This window comes from Vidua chalybeata, chromosome 3, assembly GCF_026979565.1.
Source record: "Vidua chalybeata isolate OUT-0048 chromosome 3, bVidCha1 merged haplotype, whole genome shotgun sequence".
NCBI classification, from domain to species: domain Eukaryota; kingdom Metazoa; phylum Chordata; class Aves; order Passeriformes; family Viduidae; genus Vidua; species Vidua chalybeata.
The window spans coordinates 109,771,822-109,793,909 of NC_071532.1; the positions used below are offsets into that span (position 1 = coordinate 109,771,822).

Genomic DNA, 22,088 nt, shown 5'->3' on the forward strand with positions numbered 1-22,088 from the left:
AGGGATCACCTGTGGTTCAGTTTGAGATGGGTGTCTATAATTCCTAAGATGAACAGGTCTTTGTTGATGTGTTTTTCTATCAATACAGGAGCCTAAACAACTCCCCTGAGCTGGACAGCTTAAAAAAGGGAAAGTAAGGAAAGATAAATCTCAGCCTCATTTCAGAGTAGATCTCATCATGTCTTGATTCCAAATCTAACCAAGGCTACACAGCCAGAGAACTTATGGTAGTGGCAGTGGATGCAACAGGCAACTTCACAAAGCTCAGACAAAAAAAATCCTGCAGGTTATAATTCTAAAATGTTTTATTCCTCTGTTTGGCATGTAACAATGGAGAAAATAATTGCATCTAGAATATTCTAATGCTGCTTTTCTAACTGAATTGACTTTATAAACCAGGCTTCTTGGAAAAGACGATAAAGAAGAGGAATGATTTGAATGTCAGATGAGCCAAAGCCATAAAGATACTACTCCAGACTTCATTAAATTCAATCAGAGCTCCAGTAGCTTCATGAGGGCTGACTCATAGATCAAATGAGTCTTTGAATAGGTCCAAAGCTCAGAGGGTTTCTGCTCTAATATTTCGTCCCAATTCTTTACAAAGTCAGTGACTGAGCCCCAAAATCTTCATCCAGATTTGGAGCCAAAAGAAATCTGGTGTTCTGACCTGTCTCCTCTAAAGTATGGCATAATCACAATGATGTTAAGAATAATCTTGAGTCACAGATTTAGAAATTTCACTGGGGAAAAGGATTGTACCAAAGTGTTTCACCTTTTTTTAATCTTAAAATCTCAGTTGATTTTTAATTTTGCTTTTAAATGGGAGTGATGTAGCAATTCTTGAAAACATCTAAGCCTAGACTGAGCAAGTTCAATCAGTTTTGAAAATGTTCTCATGATAGGGATAAACTTGCAAACTTTTTTCTTTATCAAATTATCATTCAAATTTAAAATAAAATATAATTGTCAAATGCATGACTTTCACCATCATCTCCACAAAAAACTAGTACCTTTAGTATCATTTTAGAATAAAAGCAATTTTACCAGTAATGATCCTGGTCTTTGAACATATAAAAACTCCTGCTTTCATTTTTTCAGCTCTATTTCAGCAGAGGCTTAACTTTGAACAAGCAATTTCACCAGCACAACTCATTCCCATAATACCAGTCATGTGTACAGCAGTTTCCACAACCAGGATCTAACTTCCAGGGGGAAAGATTTCTGGCATGGAATTACAAGTCCTTTAAACTCTTACTTTGACACTCTCTGAGATATGCCTGTCTCATTCTTATTCTGGGTCTATGTACAGGTACATAAACCCAGCAAATCCAGGGTTTCCCACCATAACTGTGCTCAGTTATTTACTTACTGCCCACCAGCTGGGTTCTAGGATTTGGGATTATTTATTGCATTTGATAGTTGTGACCCACAATTCTATAATGTCAATAATTTTGTAAAGGTGTTTGTGACACACCTGCCTCAAAGATGCCAAACAGAACAGAGCAGATTTCTGTTATCAGCAGTGCCATTATCACTGAACACTGCTCAGGACAGCAGCAATCTTGGTAGACTGGGGAAATAAAAAAAAATAAAAAAGGGGGAAAGGCCTTTTTGCTTATATTGTCATTATGCTCAAGCAGCATAAACAATTCCTTCTGCACACAGAATGTTTAAATTCTTGCCCTGTCCCCCATCACTGCCCCCTTGCATCTACCGAGGGCAGGCTCAGCCTCACAATCATCTCCTCTGATGCTGGAGCTGGGGAATGGAAGGAGAGCCCAGGGCCATGAAAAACCCCATCCCGGGAGGAGGAAGAGCACCGAACCCCCCTCCTGCAGACCTCTGAGCTGCAGCAGGTTGAGGACGTTCGTGGTGGTCCCCAAGAGCAGGGTCCGGCCGCCTTCTATCGTGACGTTATCGCCATCTCGCGGCTGGTGGCCAGCAGGCCAGCTGGAGTCCTCGTCCCACCGGCCACAGAACTGGAGGGCAAGCTGGAAGGAGAAAGATCCAGAGAAGTTCAAAGCTCGCCCCTTCCCATCTTCCAAGAAGCCAGTTTGCTCGGAGAACAGTGGAGGAGAGGCCAAAGCCGCGTCCAGCGTGGCATTGGCATCTCCTCTGCCGTGCTCTGGGCAAGATAACTTCCAGAGGGACCCTGTGTAAGGCAAAGGAATAGATAGATATTGGCACTGGAGAGGTGCTTGGCCCTTCAGGAATGCCTGCCAGAATTTGGGGGTTGCTCCTTTCTCGTTCTGGTCTGGGAAACGAGGGATTTGCTCCAGGACCGACCACAGGTTTCCTGGTGTGTGTCTCTCTCTGCCTCCCGAGAAGCAGAACTGCACTGTTGTTTCCTGGCAATGTCATAAAATAGCCTGAGGAGCTTAGAATTAAAACATCCTGCTGGATGGGCAGTATTCTGCTTTAGAGGTTTTTGGTTTTTTTGGTTTCTTTTTTTTTTTTTTTTTTTGGGGGGGGTTGTTTTGTTTTTTTGTTTTTTTCTGCCGCTCATCCTCATTTAGACAGACATTCCTCCTCTCAAAATACCTTTTTAGTTTTCTCAGCTTATCCAGTGTTGTTATTGCCTCTGCTTAGAGGGTGAGCAGAGCAGTTCCAAATAAAGCCCTGAATAGCTTGAAAACTGCTAATAGACCGACTCATGCCATTCAATTGTAAAATGATTCCTAAGTTTAAAGGTTGCTCCTCACCTCTAAACTTCAAGCATGCACTTTGCAGTGAAGGTTTTATAGAATCACAGAATTTTTTGGGTTGTAAGTACCTGAAAGGTCATTTCCTTCCAGTCCCCCTGCCATGGGCAGTGACACCTCCCACTAGACCAGGTTGTTTAGGCCCTGATGGTGAATTTCTTAAAGAAGGTGTGAATATTTTTGCCTGGGCATGTGTGCACAAGTGTGGACATAGACATCCAAAACATATTATTTGGTCTCATATGTGAACCAGCAAGAACATCCTCAACTCATCTGAGGCAGTGGTGGGGGCAAACCAGACGTAGAAATATTTGTGGTCCTCACTGGGCTGTGCTAATCCAAAACAGCAGTGGAAAGAATAACCACAAGACAAAAGCAAAACAGAGTTACTCCATTTTCAGATGGAGCACATCGAGTGCATTAAAGCTTTTGCTTGGGAGCTGCAGTTGGGGTGAATCAATAATGGGGGTGTTATGATCGTTATTCTCTTTTACTGTGCTGTTTTCAGGTTTATTTTCATGTGCTGATGTTTTATAGAATATTTCCCACAATGCTGTCCCTGAGCAACCTGGTCCAGAGGAAAGTGTCCCTGCTCATGGACCTTCAGATGAGTTTTAAGGTCTTTCTGACCCAAACCACTCTGTCACTCTAATCATTTACACCAGGGAATGAGTGATGGTTCCCAGGCTAAAAGATACAACTGGCTGATATCTAGCCTGGCTGGATGCTGGTATTTTCCACAATCCATTCTCTGATTTCTCTATAAAGGGAATTCACTTGATTCAGTTCAGAGTAAAGCCTGGGACTGCATTAACACACAAGGCAGTAAAAAATTCTTGGGAGTTCAAACTCTGGTGTCAGAGGGAGTGAACCACTTCATCATTACCTAAGTAAAATTATTGCATAGTTGCTAAGTGTAGCAGGACAAGTTAAATTTTCATTAGTTTTATAGTTCAGAGATTTAGGACAAATTTCCAGCTGAAAGGATAGATGCCTTTACCCATTATCTTTCCAGAGAAGCTGTGAATTACTCTTCATTGACAATACTATGAAGCAGATTGCATAAAATATATAACAGATCCACTGAAAATCAGCTAATTAAACTTCTTTTTTATCTCAGAGGAGGAGACAGCATAAAATTGTGGCATAAAATTACAAATTCAATAAATTCCTGTCTGGCACAAATGCTGCCAATGCCACCAGCACAGCACTGGAGGGGACAGCTGGGAAATGGTGGGATCCACAGGAACATTTGGTTGAGAAGGTTTGCTGAATGCCTTTAAGTCACTCTGACATCACTCTGACCCTCTGAAATCACTCAGAGTCTTCCAACTAACTCTCATGGGCAAGGAAGGCTGCAAGGAATGCACCAGACCTTCTTGCTAGCACTTACTCAGCTGTTGATAGAAGCCCTGCAAGAGTTAAGCATAAATTCTTCTTCTGAATTTGACTTTTTTTTTTCTTTTAAGATGGCAACTAGGGATTTCTAACTAGGAAACACTCTAGTTCTTCATTTAAGTCATCTAAGCTTCTCTCTACCTAATGTCAGTGTTTGAACTTGATTGGTTTGTGCTGTCACCTCTTATCTGTTAAGAATCTGTTAAGTTCTCCCAACACCATCTGGCACAAAAATCTCAGTGTTCATACATGACAGTGGAATCGTGGAATCACAGAATGGTTTGGGTTGGAAGGGACTTGAAGAATCACCTCGTTACACCCCCTGCCATGGGCAGGACACCTTCCACTATCCCATATTGCTCCAAGCCCCATCCAGCCTGGCCTTGGACACTTCCAGGGATGGGGCAACCACAACTTCTCTGGGCAACCTGTGCCAGAGCCTCCCCACCCTTACAGGGGGAGAAAATGAGTTAATCAAGGTCATACAATTCTCTATTTTTCCACCCAGTCCATACCTAAAAGTTTCCAGTGAGAAAATGCCTGGCTTAGTCCACTGTCATGTGCACCACCTGCCTGTGTGTCTTTCAAGTCATTTCTGAGTTGTAAAATCAATATTTGTAAAATACTGTAAAATCACTTTTTCTTCTTTATAAATAAAATTAAAGAGATTAACATCAGCTAAATAACACAAGACCAAGAGCTGTTTATAATCACTTGTACTATCCTTGCATTATCACAGAGACAATAAATCCAAAGAATCTGTTTTAGGAGGAGAAAAGGGGGTTTGTTCAAGGAACACACTTTAAATTACCAGAGCACAAAGGGGGGTTAGAAGGAAGGCAGCTCTGTAGGGATTGAGGAAAGACATCAAACAATTTTGTTTGGTGACTCTTCTCTTGCAGTCCTGCACCCTTCCCTAAGATGAAAGAGCACCTCCTTAAGATCTTTGAGAGAAGAGGGTGTGGTCTAATGCAGGTTTTGTGAAACAGACACCTGCCCTGAACCACCAGAACAGTTTTCCTCAACTTTGTGAATCCCATGTGATTATCCTCCCTGATTTCTGGGAGAAAAACACAGTGCAATCTCCAGCTGCAACAGAATTCTTAAGATCCTTTGCAGAAAGCTGGTGGTGTTTATATCCAATTCCACTTGGGCAACCCATGGAAAAATAACACCAACTAATACACAAATTAATTGCACATCTCTCATTAAGCAGGGCTGGTGACAGAATCACAACATCCTTCTCAATATTTTTTTTTTCAGACAAACAAAACTCTTTCTTTTTCTATTTTTTCCCCTGCCTGGCACCCTGTATTTGACCTCGGGTGTTTAATTGAAATACTTCTCAGTCAGCCTGAAGAGCAGCAGCAGCTGCAGGTGCCAGGGTTGTGGCTGAGTGCCCACCCCACGTGGGCTTGTTGAATGAACCAGAAGGAACCTGCAGAGCCAAGGAAAGCTGTGTGCCAGCCACTGGTGCTGGGCATTTTCCTCCTGTGCTTTTTCCAGCTTCAGGAAAAATGGCAGGGAGCTGGAAAATCAGTATGGGAGAAAGAGGAGCTGGCATAAAACAAACCCTGAGCTGTGAAGCTGAAGGTGGCTGGCAGCAGCTGCTGCAGTGGGGTGGCAGCTCCACGCTCTGGCTTCAGTGTGTACCAGAGTTGGAAAGATGATTTGGAGGAAACAGAGCTTATGAGACCACAACATCTCTGCAGCCATCTGTGTCACTGTCCCAGCTCACATTTGAACATGGCCAATTTCAACGAGGTTTAACAGGAGAAGCAAAACAACAAAGATGCTGCAATCCTGCAGGGTTTGTGACAATCAGTAGATAAACTGGGGCATGAGTCTCTTCTGGCTGTATGTTTTATACAATGTAGTGAATTAAATAAACAATTATAACCTGAACTGAACACGTAAAATCATCCCCCAAACTGTTGCAGTATGTGCCCTCACATCACACATCCATCCACTCTGGCAACATTTCACATGTTCAATCCAGCACAGCAGACAGCATTAACCCAGCAGGGAGGCAAACCTGCAAAATATGGGCAGAAACCTCCTGTGGGTGGGAAATCACCTCCATTGGGAATCCCTGAGAAACCCCAGTTATTCTACCTGGGGCATCAAAGAACAGAAGGAGCTGGGAAGGGATCTGACCTGAAAATTCATTGAATAGAATCCTGCAAGTGCTTTCCAGCTCTGACATCCATTTGGAATGTGTCATGCACACAGGAAATTTTATTTGCTAGGGAAAGGTTTTTTTACCCAGAGGGAATTTGGGCACTGGAAGAGGCTCCCCAGATCAGAGCCCCAAGGCAGATGGAGCTCAGAAGCATTTGGACAAAGCTCTCAGGCACATGATGGGATTTTTGGGGTGTCTTGTGAGGGCCAGGAGTTGTACTCAGTGATCCTTGAGGGTCCTTTCCAGCTCAGAATATTCTGGGATTCTATGCACAACTCATATCAAGCCCAAACTTTGTGTACCAGGCCCACAGCTTGTTATAACACGGGTTAATTTTTCCTTCCCAATCATATCTTCAAAATAATTAATGAATTATGTAAAAGTAAAATAACATTTTTGTAGCATACAATAAAAGACATAAAATCTCTTTGTAATTCAGCACCTTAACCCCCTTTCCTGCCTACTACACCTTCTTTTTTTCATTTTCCAGGCAGATTTCTTTCCATTTTATGTTTTTTAGCTGCTGCTGTCAGCCAGGTTGGGGTTGCCTTTCTGTCAGCCTTTGGGGACACATCCCAGGATCAGTTTGTCAGCTTGTGCCTGTGACTACCAGGGCTCAGAAACAGCAGCAGTGACTGCAACAACTGAATAAATAACAGTGAAAAACTTGCATTCCCACCCAGGCTAGTAAAAAAATCACAAACAGGAAGGATACCAAAATGCAAGGTTTGGGCTTTAAAGGTTTGAGAAACTCCTGTTTAGATACAGAATAGATAATTTGATCATACTTTGGGATAACTTTACAATTTCTTGAGTTAAATGGGTTTGTTTAGAGTACAGTCCCAAAAAAAGGACTACAGTAACATTTACAGGCACAAAGATAAGAGCTTTCATCCTCTCATCAGAAAATAAATTTTAAAACCAAGAAGCAGTGATGTAGTTAAACACAGACCCTGCTTCCTGCTGTGCTCACTATTCTCCCTTCTTCCCTAGATTTTAACGATAAATTCTTTACTGTGAGGCCTGGACAGAGGTTGCCCAGAGAAGCTGTGGCTGCCCCATCCCTGGAAGTGTCCAAGGCCAGGCTGGAAGGGGCTTGGAGTGTGGCAAGCACATTTCCACTTGGAGCAACCTGGGATAGTGGAAGGTGTCCCTGCCCATGGCAGGGGTTTTGAAAGAATATGTTCTCTGATGTCACTCCCAACACAAACCATTCCATGATTCCAGGCTGTGGGTTCCAGCTGAGGGTTACCTGTGACATGGCCAGAGGGAGAAACCTGGAAGCAGGAGGGTTTTCCCACCAACTCCACCCCCAGCAGGCAGTTTTATCCTTTCCCCCAGGCCCAGCTGATGGGAAAGGGAGCACAGTGTGGTTCCTGCAATCTTCAGCAGGAGGAGGTTTCCCCTGTCCCACTGAGCACATCCACGAATGAACCAAGGTTTGGAATGCTGCCCACACAGCAGAGATTGACACCCAGGAGAGCAGCCTTTCCTTGGTGCTGACAGATTGCCATTTAACCAGCAAGTACGGAGAGCAAGTGTTCCTGTCCTCAGTCACCACGGAGAGACAAGGTTAACATTCCAAGTGATGGAGTGCAGCGCAGATTTCCCCACGCCACACACCCAGGACTCCACACCACATTTGAAAACACTTTAATTTCAGTGATGGATGCAGGGAGCTCACTTTCCAGGCTGTGAACTCTTAACAGCTCCTCAGTTTAATACATCAGGAAACGATTTACACCCCCTCACCCAACTCCCATCCACCTGAAGGAAAGAAAACCGTATATTTGGAGGAGACAAAAGAGAAGGGGAGGTATTTTATTATACTAGATGTCTTTTACAAGGGAAGTATTTTCAGCCATCTGCTCTAATTATTCCTCCTGTATTGGCCACCATCTTCATGCAACAATAGAAATAATTATCTCCTCAAGGGCAGAAAAAAATATTTACAGAAACAAACAAAAGTTGATTATCTTTAGCTCCTAGGGAAAATAAGAAACAAGCTACTTCTTAATGAAGGAGCAATTAGGAAGGTGGGTAGAACATCTATAATTAAACCAGACAAATTGGTGCAGGCTCCTCCCTCCTACACATACTTGAAAGGGATGCAAATGCAAGTTATTTGCTACAGTCAGTAGAATTAACAAGCAAAATGCTGCCCTGTGCCCAAAGAAGCTGAACCTGTCTCTTGGCATCATTCCCTGCCTCTCCTGCTTGTCACACCTCTAACCCTTTGCCAAATTAACTGGAAAATACTCACCACAACTGTAAAGCTATGGAATTTCAATTGGCATGGGGAGGTCTTCCTCTGTATAACAGCATCCCCAAGACAATTACAGGATGCTCATTCATCCCATTCTTTAACAACAGCCTCCTGCCTGCACCTCACCACTCAGTGTAAAAGAAAGTGCTTTTCCAATATAAACCAAAACCAGAGGATTTTTGCAATTGTCTTTTCATTCCCTGTAGTGCATAAGAATTTTGCTCACTGGGAGAATGAAGGCATATATACAGCTTTGTGGGAAGGATGGAATGGGGCCATCCCAAAGAGAACAGAAAATATCTTATACTGTGCAAAACAAGTATAAAGCTAAAAAAATATATATTCTCTCTACTAAGAGCAAAGCACAATGCCTCATTTTGTAGACAAATATATGGATTTTGACTTCCAAAAAGAAATTAGTAGAATTTAAATGTCTGTGCTATGAAATCAATGAATGGCCAGACTGAAGCTGGTCAAGGAAGAGGCTGATTGGGGAAGTGGTGGGATTGTCATCCCTGGAAGTGTTCAAAAATCACATAGATGTGGCACCTGGGGACATGGCTTGGTGGTGGACCTGGCAGTGCTGGGGGTATGGTTGGACCTGATGATCTTGGAGATCTTTTCCAACGTAAATTATTCTATGATTTTTATGTCTGAATTTCCCAAGGCTTCTCCAGAAAGTCTCAGGACAGAAGGTACCACCTAATACTCATTACAGGTGCAAACACCAACCAGGAAAGAGTTGCAAAGCAGCACACTGGGGACACTTCATAGGCAAACCCTGCCCCACCCCAGTCCAAAAAGGCCAATTTTCATAAAAAAAAAAAAAAAAAAAAAAAAAAAAAAAAAAAAAAAGATACAAGCCAGAGATTAAGAATTGCCATTACTTGTAGCATTTCTCTTGACCATTCAGGAATTCCAGAGAAGCTGCCTTCAAATATTTAAGTAGCCTGTACTGAGTTCTTAGGAAATCAGAGTGCCAAAGGAGTCTAGTGGATCCTACAATGTCCTCAGCAACACCATAAAGGACTTTTATCCGTGTGCACATCACTACAGTGTTGCAAATCTGCTGTTGATTAAGGCATTTCCAAGCTGGATGTGAGGGAGAAGAAAGTAACAGAGAAAGGAGAACCCCTGGAAAAGTTTGAAATGGAAAATCTACTTCCATCCTCCCAGTGAAAGCACCACATTCACCTTTATCACTTCTACTTCATAGAATCATGGAACATGCAGAGTTGGAGGGGTCCCACAAGGATCATTGAGTCCAACTCCTGGCCCTGCTCAGGACACCCCAAAAATCCCATCCCATCCCAACCTGAGCAGACACTGCTAACCAAACTGGGCAACAAAGGTAGAGAGATAATGGGACCATCTTCTTCTGGTTTCTGAAATAAATATTTCCAAAACTGGCAGAAATTGTTGTGCTCAAATCACAAATCACTAAGGAAGTAGCCTTATACATATCCAAAAAAACCAAAGAAACCAATAAATAACACCCCTCCAGAACAAAAACAAACAAAAAAACCCAAAACAAAACAAAAAAAAAAACAACACACACACACACACACACACACAAAAAAAAAAAAAAAAAAAGCAGGAGAAGGTAAGATATCTAGAGAATTATACACTGTGTAAAAGTAATAATTTATGCCAAAAGACAATCTTATCCCCAAGAAGACAGGAAGGAACTGTAGCTGTGAATAAACAGCTACAGAATGGAAAAAAGCAGAATGCTTCTGAATATACCTGCATGGAGAGACTGGAACAGGCTTCCAGAGAGAGTAGGAGACCAAGCTTAGTTTTCCCTTATGATTTAACATTCTTGCTGTGACTGCCTGGGACGGGACAAGCCTGGAACATAACCCAGCAAACCATTTCCAAGGCCACAAGGTGATATTTTTATCACTGTCTGCATCATCTGCTGCTGTGTAACTTCTCTTTACCCACTACTCCAGCTTTAAAATGCAGATGGAATTATCCCACCAGGTCCCTCTTTAGTTACTCCCAAAAGCATTGATACAGCAAGGATCAGGGCTGGGTTCATGGCTGGACATGTGATGCACTATCCAATATCTTTATTTTTAACTGAGATTGCTTGTACCCTGAGTTAAAAAGGAAGGATTATTTTTCCCTTTTTCTTAATTCTTTTAATTTTAGCTGTCCTGCAGAAATCTTTCTGACTTCTGGTGAGTTGCACAGGCACAAGAAGGGAAGAATCTGGCTGGGCATGTTCTCTATGGGACTGATGAATGACTCTAGTCTCTCCCAAACTATTAGAGGATAAATCTGTTTACACACAAAAAATTGACCTGGGCTGGTGAGGTGGGAGTAGAACCAGGAAACTGGCACGTCCCAGAGGTAAAAATGCATTTGCAGCCAAGAGCATTAGTAACTCAAGACCATAAACAAGCCACGGCATCATTAATTACTGAGACAGGGGCAGCCGCAGAAGCAGTGAGAAGACCCAAAAGCCAACTGTAAATAGTTCATTGAGCTGATTAGTTCAGGAAAAAAAATGAGTGGGCAGTTTTGGAGGTCAGAGGCCATGGCCCAAGTCAGTCTCAAGCCAGTTTGCAACTGGACAATGGCATGAGAAACAGCTTAATTCCTGTTAAAAAAAAAAAAATCCCAAACAAAACCAGCAAAGCCACTTAAAAAACAACCACCAAAAAAAAAAAAAAAAAAAAGAAAGGTTTATTCAGCAGGGGAGTAATCACTGCAATTTTGAAGCACAGAAGGTAAGGCTCCTTGCTCCAGAAGTATTTAATTAAGGACATGGAGGATTAGTTAAATCGAATGGTACTTTTATAAGGAGGGTACTGAAAAGACATCACTGTTGTCAGGGGGGCATATCCCAGGTATAGATGAGCCATCTTTGTACACACAGGCAACAAAACTCACCCAAATTCAATGTAAAATACCAGATAATAGAGGGATTTGAACACTATTAATCCACTCCGTAATTAAACAAACCATGAGACCTCTGGGAATGTCCCTGTCTCTTACCACACTCACATGAGAACAAAGTGTTGTTCTTGGGTCTCTCAGGGTCATGGTGGGAGGATGAGCCTAAAATCAGAAATCTCAATTTCAAATATTAAAGGAAATGCCCTGGGAAGCAGAGAAACTGTCTTGGAGCACATGAAGAACCTTGTTTGACAGAATGTGTATTTTCTTGTAACTCCTTGTTAATTCACAAGAATTTTCACAATGTTAATTTACAGCATGGCATTCAGTGACTGCTTATTTATTACATTATCATTTATATATTTTATATAAATTATGTTATTTTGTATTGCATTTTTATATTTTATATTTAAGATGTTATTATGATGTGATATGATGATACGATATGATGATATGATATGATATGATATGATATGATTGATATGATATGTTATGACATGATATATTAACTATCCTAGTGCAGAGTTTAAAGCCCAACTTGCTGAAAATCCTGAGTGTAAACACATTGAGGAATTCAGTGCAACCTTCCAGTTTAAATACAACAGGACTGGGTTTTCCTTTCCACAGCACTGTTAAAGGGCACACATAATTTACACATTTCTCAAAACACGAAGGCTTCTGAGGCAAATTAAAAACAGCAATTTAATGGTAATGAGAAAATTACAGCATCAAATTGTTTACACAAGCAGGATAACCAAGCCTGGTGACTCTGTCAGCCTTTGCACTGTGCAAATATTGTCTCCCAATTGAATGAGCTTCAGTTACACTTACTAATCTTAGAGCAAATATTGCAAATGCAAAGATTAGTTCAACAATTTGCTGACCACCTGCAGGAAAAGTAACAAAATTATGTCCTTACGTGACAGCAAGCAGGATTTCTGAAGGGGTGCTACAGTAAATGGGGTGGGAGGAGTGAGACTCATCCACCCCAACAGTGCCAGAGAGAGCTGATGATGTTTTTTTGGATCATGCAGGAAGAGAAAGAGAATAACAGAGATGTTTGGGATGGATGGGACCTCTGGAGATCAATCCTACCCCCTGCCAAGGCATGGTCACCCAGAGCAGGTGACACAGGAACACCTCCAGGTGGGTTTGGGATGTCTCCAGAGAGGAAACTCCACACCCTCCCTGAGCAGCTGTTCCAGTGTTCTGATACCCTCAGTGTAAAGAAGTTCTTCCTCAGTTTAAGGTGGAACTCCTTGTGTTTTAGAACCCCTTGCAAGAGTCCCAAGTCAGCTGTGAAGAGCACCAGTGTGGGATCCAGCCTCAGAGTTTCCCACAGCTCCCATGGAAGCATAGGGAGTACAAGTGAGTTGATACACAAACCATGTCCACAGCAAACCTGGCTTGCAGGGGGTTCAGAGTGATTTACCAGGCAAAGACTGAAAAGTGCTTGGAAGAGGGCAAACTGTGTTTAAGCTTGGTCTGTCGTATGCATAAAATACAGCAACCTGACAGCAAAACCACACAATTCAAGGACAAATGTTGATTTTGCCTCAATTGCATCCACACCTCCTTAAGCCCAAGAGTCAGGGCCATTGATTATTACTGGGCATGGCCATCTACCCAGGGTAGGATCTGATGCAGAGCAGCAGCATTCATAATTATCACTGCATCACAGGGATGATTGCAGGTGTAATGAGGTGGAAAGGGCTTGGCCAGCAGCAGAGGCACAGTTACTTCTCAAAGGTTCATCACAGAATGGGAAAGTTTTGAGTTGGAAAGGTCCTTAAAGCTCATCCTGTTCCACCCTTTGCCATGGGAAAGGACAACTTCCACCTTCCCAGGTTGCTCCAAGCCCTGTCCAACCCAGCCTTGGACACTGCCAGGGATTGAGCAGTGATAGATACTCTGGGAAACCTGTGCCAGGGCCTCACCACCCTTTAGCAAAGAATTTTTTCACAAAAGGTAATCTAAAAAAAACTTTCAGCTTAAGGCAATTACCCCTTGTCCTATTACTCCATGCCCTTGTGAAAAAAGTTACTCTCCAGCCTTCCTCTTTCCTTTAAACCTTGAAATAATCATTTCCTCTCACGTTGTGCCACAGAGATGTAGGATTTGGAACTCCCAGCAGCCACCAAGACTCTCCTGCTCCTGCAGAAGTGGGTGGCAGTGACCAACAGTGCTGGTGTCTGACTTCTGCAATGGAAACAATCCTGCTCCTGCCCCTCAGGTAGTGAATCTCACCCTGCACAGCTGTTATTTCAGTAATGTGAGCTTTTGGAACAGCTTCTCCCAAGCTGCGAGCTTTCAGAGCCTGCTCTCAAACTCAGTGTCCTGTTTAGCTTTAGCACATCAACAACATGCTGCCCTCAGCCTATCTGTGTGCATTATCTGCTGCTCTAATGTATCGTGTACTGAGACACAGCATCATTACAGGTAAGTGCTCAGGTTTAAATGCAAACATAATTGCATAATGTGGTACAGCCAGGAAGAATAATGCAGGAAATAGAGCCAGCTCCATCTGATAGTGCAATCTGACTGGAGCACCGGCCCTTCGGATCAAACACGCAGCCCAGATGGGGCAACCAAGAATAAAAGTGCTTCGTGGTATCTTTATTGTCATCATCAAAAACACTTATCTGCCACAAAGGTAAAAAGGTGAAGATGGGACTTATACAGACAAGGTCACAGAAGCGACAGGGTATCACCAGGTTATGGGGGCAAGGACAATGTCACACCCTAGCAAAGGCCACCTTTGCCCTGTCACTCCAAGCTGAATTTGCCAGTTCCTAATGGGATTCTGAGCACTGAGTGGCATTTAGAACACTGGGAACATCCATGCCATTTTCCTGCAGTCAGGGGTGTCTCTTTAACTATGATAAATCCAGATAAAGCCTCCCACCCTACTGAGCAAGGAGCCGCACAAAGGGGAAGAACATTCCCAACACAAGACGCCTTCAAAATGAGGGCGTGTCTGCAGCAGATATGTGTTGTAGATGTGCTTACCACAGATATGTACACTTTAATACATTTGTTTTATGTAGCTAAAATTAGAACTGATTCTCGATAGAACAGTGCTTCCATCTATTTAATTTTAATTTTTTTTTCAGTAGTTTGAGCTCACAGTGGCACACAATACATGATTTCAGGGGTGCAAACAGTCCTGAAGGCAGCTGAAGTTAATTTAGTGCACTTTGAATCACTTGCCCTGAATGAGAACGCCTCCACTGAAGAGAGCATCACAGACATCATGGGACAGTAACCACTCTTGTCATTTCAGGAGATTTTAGCCCAAACTTCATTCAAATCAGACAAGATGAGAGCCTGTAGTGAGACAGAACCTCCCCACCAACACACTGCTCTCTGAACTGATAAGCCTTTGAGTTGAAAGCACAAACTGCTGCTGTTTGAGCTGTAAAGACATCCCTCTGTCTGTAACAGAGCTTTAACAGCTCATCTTTGTTGGGAATACAGATCCCCTGCAATAACACACTCCATGGCCTTCACTCTCTGCCTCCCACACACACTCTTGTCTACCTGTAAATCATTTGGTAGGATATGAAACCCAGGATCCTTCTACCCAAGGGTCCTTGCTGGCACATCCTTATCCCGGTGTCTGCATGCACTCAAGTGCTAAAGAATGCAGATGTGTGGTAAGTAATATTCCAAGGGTGAATTTAGTTTTGGGGAGAGTTGGATACCATCCTAGTGCACACATACAAAAGAGGGTGTAGGTAAAAGTGGAAATGCCAGCTATCACCACTTGGAGAAACTCGTCCGGAATTGTTACCCATGATACCTGTATTCAAATCCTTCATGTACGTACCAGAAACTCCCTCCTCCAGACCTGAAATTGAGCACTGGCTTGGGGCCATGCCAGTGACCAGCATCTGCAGTCCTTTCAGCATGGGAAAAAACTCAATTTCTGCAACGCTGTCTGGCCATCTCAGCTTTGAAGGCACATTTTTAACTCAGTGGCTTCGTTCCCTGACTCACCTCAATAGGACTCCCAAAAAGTCACTGCAGAACAAGAGACTGCCCAACTTCTTCTGAGCCAATTCATTCCAGAGAATCATGCAATCACAGACTGGTTTGGGCAAGAAAGGGCCTTAAAGACCATTTAGATCTAACTCTCTGCCAGAGGAAAGGACACCTTTGACTAGACCAGATCGCTCCAAGCTCCATTCAATTTGATGTTGAACACTTCCAGGGATGGGGTAGCCAAAGCTTCTCTAAGAACCTATGCCAGGGTCCCCCCACCCTCACAGGGAAGGATTGCTCCCAAATATCTTACCTAAATTTAGCACAGAATTGTCTGTGCTGCCTTCCTGTGCCTGCCCTCCTGGCTTTACTGGTGAGCTCAGGGAAAACTCCCCTCAACACTGAAAGCAAAAATTGCATCTTCTATGCACCAAACACAGGTGAAGGAAGGAGGAAAAACTGCAAATAAAGGTGAATTAGAGTATGAGAGAGCAAGAGAGTGTGTGTCAAAGAGGGAGCACTGTGACCCTTAAGTAGGTGAAGCTGAGCCTGACCCTTGATCAGAATCCCAAACCCAGAGAAGATGTGTGAAAGCAGGAAAATAAATCAATAAGCAAAACAGCAATCTCTTTCCTCAATTTTATTTGAGGAAGTTCAAATTTACCCAGCTCCTCACAAACTGTCTTTGGCTAAAATCACCACTAACGAGCTCTGACATTTGAAATTTAAGTGAATATGAGCTAACAGCTCCCAGCCCTCCACCACCCAGGGAGCTGACCGAGAATATTTTGTTTAAGTCATAGACAGGGTTAAACTGAGCATTATTGAGAAGACCCAGCATCCAGGGGTAAGCGTTTATAGCACCCACTTCACCTGATGCTTCTCTGCCCTGGCAGTCTGCTTTTCTTCACGGGGACCACAGAGCTCTCAGTCCCCTCCTCTCCTCCCCAGCGTAATTATTTGCTGATTTTTTAGGAGGTCCCCTTACGATCCCTTAATGAAGTCCTTTGCTCTGCAGCAATTCACGAGGACAGATTGGACACGAGGGGCTTCCACTTAGGGAGCTGCCAATCAGGGGGTGGTACCCAGCATTTAGCGAGCAGTTGTTAAGCCAGTCTATCACCCGGCTATTACAGGCTCATCACGAAAACAGCTTGCTTTTACTGGCAACCACATCACATTAACCCTTTCCTTAGAGACAGGGGGATGCCTCGAGTAGATTCATCACGGCAAAGAGCTCTGGTTTTCCCTCCTGCTGAAGCAATTTTTTCTTTTTAAGTCATTAATAAATGCTCTTGGAACTGAAATCTCCTTACTTTAAATTTGTTTTTTCCTCTAGCTGTACACATTTTAGTCTATGCTAAATGTTGTGATAGCACCAACAGTAACAAAACCAGGAAAAAAAAAACTTTAAAAAATCCCTGAACAACAAATACTATTTGTCCTTTTTCTTTTCGTCACTCTAAACTCTGTGCACAGAACAAATCATGATGCAAGATGATTTTCTCTCCGTCACTACCAGTGGTTTGCTAAAAGACCAAATTTTCAGGCTTTTGTTAATCTCAGGTTGCTTTTTTTTTCAAAGAAGTAAATCATAACTGTGTTCCCCTCCCACACACTTTATCCAAGGCTTCTTCTCACTTCTTGTGGATGGGGTGGGACACCTGATCTGGCCCTCATGAGCAGAGGACAGGCCAGGCACCAGACTCAGAACTTTAGAGCTACATCCATGGCCCAACCACATCAAGAATCAACAATCAGTGATCCCACTCTGGCCAAGACTATGTCACTGAAATCTCCCAGATTTCAGCAGAGGGTCACCACATGCCCAGTCCTTGCTGGGTGCTGTGCCAGACCCCAGAAATATTTGGGAAGAGCTTGAAGGTCAGCCAATGCCTCTGGTACACAGAAAACACCATGTGGAGCATCCAGCCCACAGTGCTGCTCTGGGTGGGACTGGGGAGAGGACACGAGTCAGAGGGTGACATTGTCCTCTGTTAGTGACACAAGGGGCTGAAAGGCCACATCTTTATCCCATGTCACACCATATGAATGACAAGACTGTGGAAGAGGTTTTACAGCTACTTCTGTGAGCCAGAGAGAAGTTTGATAAGAGGATCCATGCTTACCCCTGAAAGAATTTTCTACCAAGGTCCTTGACATAGAAATGAAGAAAGAAAGAAGTATAAATAAGAGAAACCTGCTACCGCCTATTCCAATAAGCATTTTGTTTGTCTCGTGAACAATGAGTAAAGTGTAAACTTATGAGCTTTGTAAGAATGTATAAAAAGCATGCATGTTAAAATAAAAATTGTTTGAAGCCTTCTGAAAATGGAGTGTGTTGCTTTGCATTGTCTCTGTCTCAACTATGACACAAGACCATCAGATATGTTAAGCCATGCTCCAGTGCAGAACAAGTCTGGGCTAGGTGTGTTTCTAGGTTGCTCAGCCCTTTTCCCATTAAATTCAAGATGGGCAGATGGAAAAGGCACAAGGCTTCCTCCAATTTCACAGCACAGTCCCAGGCACTCAAAATTCCCACTCCCTTCCCCCAGGGAGACAAAGCCAGGTTGAACAGGGCTTTGAGACACCCTATTTAGTGGAAGGATCTACATCTTTAAGGACCTTTCCAACCTAAACCATTGTTGAGACCAAGTCCCACAGATGGAGAACCAAAGCCAAGGTTCCAAACACAGACAATCCTTTCTCCTCCAAAATGCTGAATTGCTGAAGGAGTCAATTAAAGTTTCAGTCATAATTAAGCAGAAAAGTGGCAGCAACACTCCGTGCAAGCACCAGGGAGCAAGTGGAGAGGACACAAGCCCACAGTCACTCAGGAACTTCCCCACACCCTCCTGACCTATATTGGAGCCTTCCTTTTGTACAGAAAGGGAAAGATTTGCTTTCTGTTCCCTGGAGCAGCACTTCCAAAATGGTGCTTTTCACTCCAAATCTGTTTCTCTTAAAGGTCGGGAGCAGGGATAAATGGAAGTGGGAAAAGGAGAACAGCTCCCATTAAACTACACAATGTTCAGTTCTGATTTCACACAGGTTTGTTTAAATGCATATGGAAAAGCTTTGAGGTGCTTGGATTACAGGGACTGGCATCCCATCCTGGGGATTATGGCATTCCATCCTAGAATATCCTGGGGATAGCTTCCAATGCGCCTCTCAGTGCAGCTCTGTGAGTGGTGGGGAGAAGAGTGTTCCCTGGAAGCCACTTACAATTTGGGAAGTAATCTCCTCAGAGACATTAGAAAGATGGTGGGATTGAACATAAAAAGAAGAGGCTTTTCACAATGTGGGGGGGGGGGGAAGAGAAAGGTACAGTTCAGTCTTTCATTTTTCATCTGACAGCAGGAGAGGAAACAGTTAAACCTCAAATCAGGAAGCAAAAAATTAAAGGAAAATAAAACCACACCACAAGCCCAACTCCTAAATTTCCCATTGCAGCCCTAGGCTGAGCCCATTAAAAGAAAGGAAGAAAAGAAAAGAAAAGAAAAGAAAAGAAAAGAAAAGAAAAGAAAAGAAAAGAAAAGAAAAGAAAAGAAAAGAAAAGAAAAGAAAAGAAAAGAAAAGAAAAGAAAAGAAAAGAAAAGAAAAGAAAGAAAAGAAAAGAAAAGAAAAGAAAAGAAAAGAAAAGAAAAGAAAAGAAAAGAAAAGAAAAGAAAAGAAAAGAAAAGAAAAGAAAAGAAAAGAAAAGAAAAGAGAAAAGAAAAGAAAAGAAAAGAGAAAGCAGAGAAGAGAAGCAATTTTGCTTATCCTTTCCTCACACAACTAGCAGCCCCTTTTTCCCTGTTATTTATTTATTTATTTACCTTCCCCTTCCAGAGCAAGGACTTTATTTTCTCATTTAGTCCAACAGAGATTGTCCTCCTGGAATGACCTTTTTTTTTTCCTTTCTCTCTCTCTCTCCTCCCTTCCTTCTTCCTCCCCCCCTCCTCCCCGCTGCCTCCAGGCCATTGCCCTCGTGCCAGTAACTAGATAACACACTCTATCAGAGATTTTTTAAAAAATCATTGCAAAGGCACTGGGGCTGATAGTGGCATCAATCCTTGCCTGACACGGGCTCGGGTCAACCATTTATCTCTTCACATTGCCTGTGGTTACTGGGGAGCCCATCTTGGTTTTCTACAACTTAACAACCTTGCAGATGGTACCTCTCTGCTCCAGCAGCCTCCACACCCCAAGACTGGTTTTGTGGCTTTATTTTTATTAGTTTTTTTATGGACTGTTCCACTTCTTTTCTGTGAGGGTCTGGTGGATTTTATTGCACTCCCCACCTCCTTTTGAAAATAACACTGTGACCAAGATATTAAGAAAACAGGGAATTTGGAGATGTAAGGGTGGGCTTGCTGGGCTGTTAAAAGTGCATATTTTTGAAAATACACACAAAATATTGTAGAAGAGTTTCATCTAGTCCTACTTCTGATGTCTCATCCTGTGTGATATGGCTATTTTTGGTTGGTTGCACTGCCAAAGGACGTAGGAAATCTACTCACAGACCAAGACAACATAAAGTCAGGTTCTATCAGGATACTTGCTAATAAATCCAATGAAACTATTCCCAAATCTCAGCAAGTTGTGATCCCCATGGCCAGATAAAGGGTTCTGGTTTTGTATTCTAAATGGATACACAGGAATTAAATATCTATTGCACCATAATTCTTATTCAAGTGGAGAAGAGAATAAAACAGAACTGTTTTATTAGCCCCCTCCAAACAAATTCCATATCAAACTGGAATCTGCCCAGTTCCTTCCCCATTCCTGGAAGTGTTCAAGGCCAGACTGGATGGGGTTTGGAGCAGCCTGGTTTAGTGGAAGGTGTCCCTGCCCATGGCAGGGGGAGTGGGACTAGATGATCTTTTTAAGATCCTTTCCAACCCAAACCTTTCTGTGACTCTATGATCCCTGCCCTGCCTAGCTACCCGCAGCCTGCTGTGGTGGTTTTCCTCATGGACTGCCAAGTATGAGCCCTTCACCCTCAAAAATGCACCCATCAAACATCCACACGAGGACAGCTCTAAAATGACAGTAAAAGGGTCACTTCCCATCACTTGTAATCCTCACAGATGGAGAACATGCTCAAGAGTTGTCCCTGCCCATGGCAGGGGGTTGGAATGAGTTGATCTTTAATGTCCCTTCCAACCCAAACCAATCTATAACCTTGCATGAGTAATAAAGTGAGAGTCCTTTATGCCCAGAGTTCCCTGGGCTTCCAGGGACATTTCCTCGCTCCCTGAAAGCTGCCTAGGTTTTGCCACCTTTGTAAACCACCAAATATCTCCACCTGTGGAAACCGTTTCATTGCTTCCCTCACCTCCAAATACTTTGGCATCAAAAGAGACGGTAAGTAGGGAAAAAAAAGGCTAAAAAAAAAAGAAGGAAAGGAATGATTCTAAGATCTGCAGAGGAATCTGAGGGATTTGAAGATCTAGTCCTGATTATATTAACTGGAAGTTGAACAGAAAGGATTTTTGAAGTGACTGTACTTATCTCAGAATTTGAGGGGGGGGGGGGGTGTTATTTTTTTCTTTCATGAGAAGTGACCAAAACAGTTATCCCTGTATCAGTCACCAAGCTAAGAATTCACAGATCCTCAGTACTCTAAGCCACCCCTTAAATCTCAACACCTGTTAAAAACAAACTCAAGGCAGCGCAGCACACCCAGGCAGAGCCATAATCCAGGATGGCATTTTTATCTGGGAAGTTATTTTTTTTATTACCCTCCTATCCCTCAACAGGGACCCCTTGAGGGTTGGGTTGCAGGGAATTCACTGGGATACCAGTTCAGCTTCCCTAGGGCTGACTTAATACGTGGTATTGGCCCTCTGCCAAATATTCCATCAGCCATGTGGGCCAGCAGAGGAGGGGGAGTGGGAGCAGGGAAGAGCTGCTCCAGCAGCATGTTTGCATCATGATTAGGTCTGGTCCAGTGATCTGAAATAATAATGGGAAGGCTCACTAAGCATAATGGGTTCAGAGCCATCCCAGCCTGGTCAAACCCTCCCGTGAGCATCTTCTCCTTGTGTTTTTGGGGTGTTTTGCACATCTCATCAGTGTCACCAGAGCTGACATCTCATTAGACAGCCAAGGTGGAAGTGGACAGGTACTGAGTGAGCATTAGAACTTTTCTTTTCCCTTTTATTATTTAATTCATGTCTTCCTATTATCCAGTGCATTCTTGAAGCTGTGAACTAATTAAGTCCTGTGGGATATACAATCAGTGCTGGGTTTTTTTTTTTTTTTTTTTTTTGCCCTCCCTCTCTTTTCAGTAGGCTAAATTGCATTATATACTGAAATAAAAATAATTGTGCAACTCTTCTTAGATAATAGCATAGCAAGTTACAAACACTAATGATGCTGAATGCAACAGTGGGGCAGAGGCCTGCTGCTTACTTCTTGTGACCTAATTAAGTCATACAGGGCAAAATACTTCAAACACAAAGTGAGGCAAGAGCTTAAATCAGTTTCTAATGAAAATCATAAAAATTATTCTCTGGGGGGGTGGTGGGACACAGACCAGATGTCAGGAAAAATCCAAGTGGAACTGAAATTTCATGAAGTCTGCCATAAATATCACAGATCTCCAGGTAGCACCTTGAAACCCCATGAAATTCTGGGAGTCCTCTAGATTCAGATCTGAGCC

At 42.9% G+C, this 22,088-nt stretch overlaps 1 protein-coding gene across 1 annotated transcript in view; it reads right to left on the reverse strand.

Moving 5' to 3' along the window:
• PKHD1 (PKHD1 ciliary IPT domain containing fibrocystin/polyductin) overlaps window positions 1-22,088 on the reverse strand; it is a 238,092-nt gene that overhangs the window by 157,479 nt on the left and 58,525 nt on the right. The window contains exon 35 of the mRNA XM_053938363.1: window positions 1,841-1,991. Coding sequence (XP_053794338.1) covers window positions 1,841-1,991 — 151 coding nt within the window. The remainder of the gene's footprint in view (window positions 1-1,840; window positions 1,992-22,088) is intronic.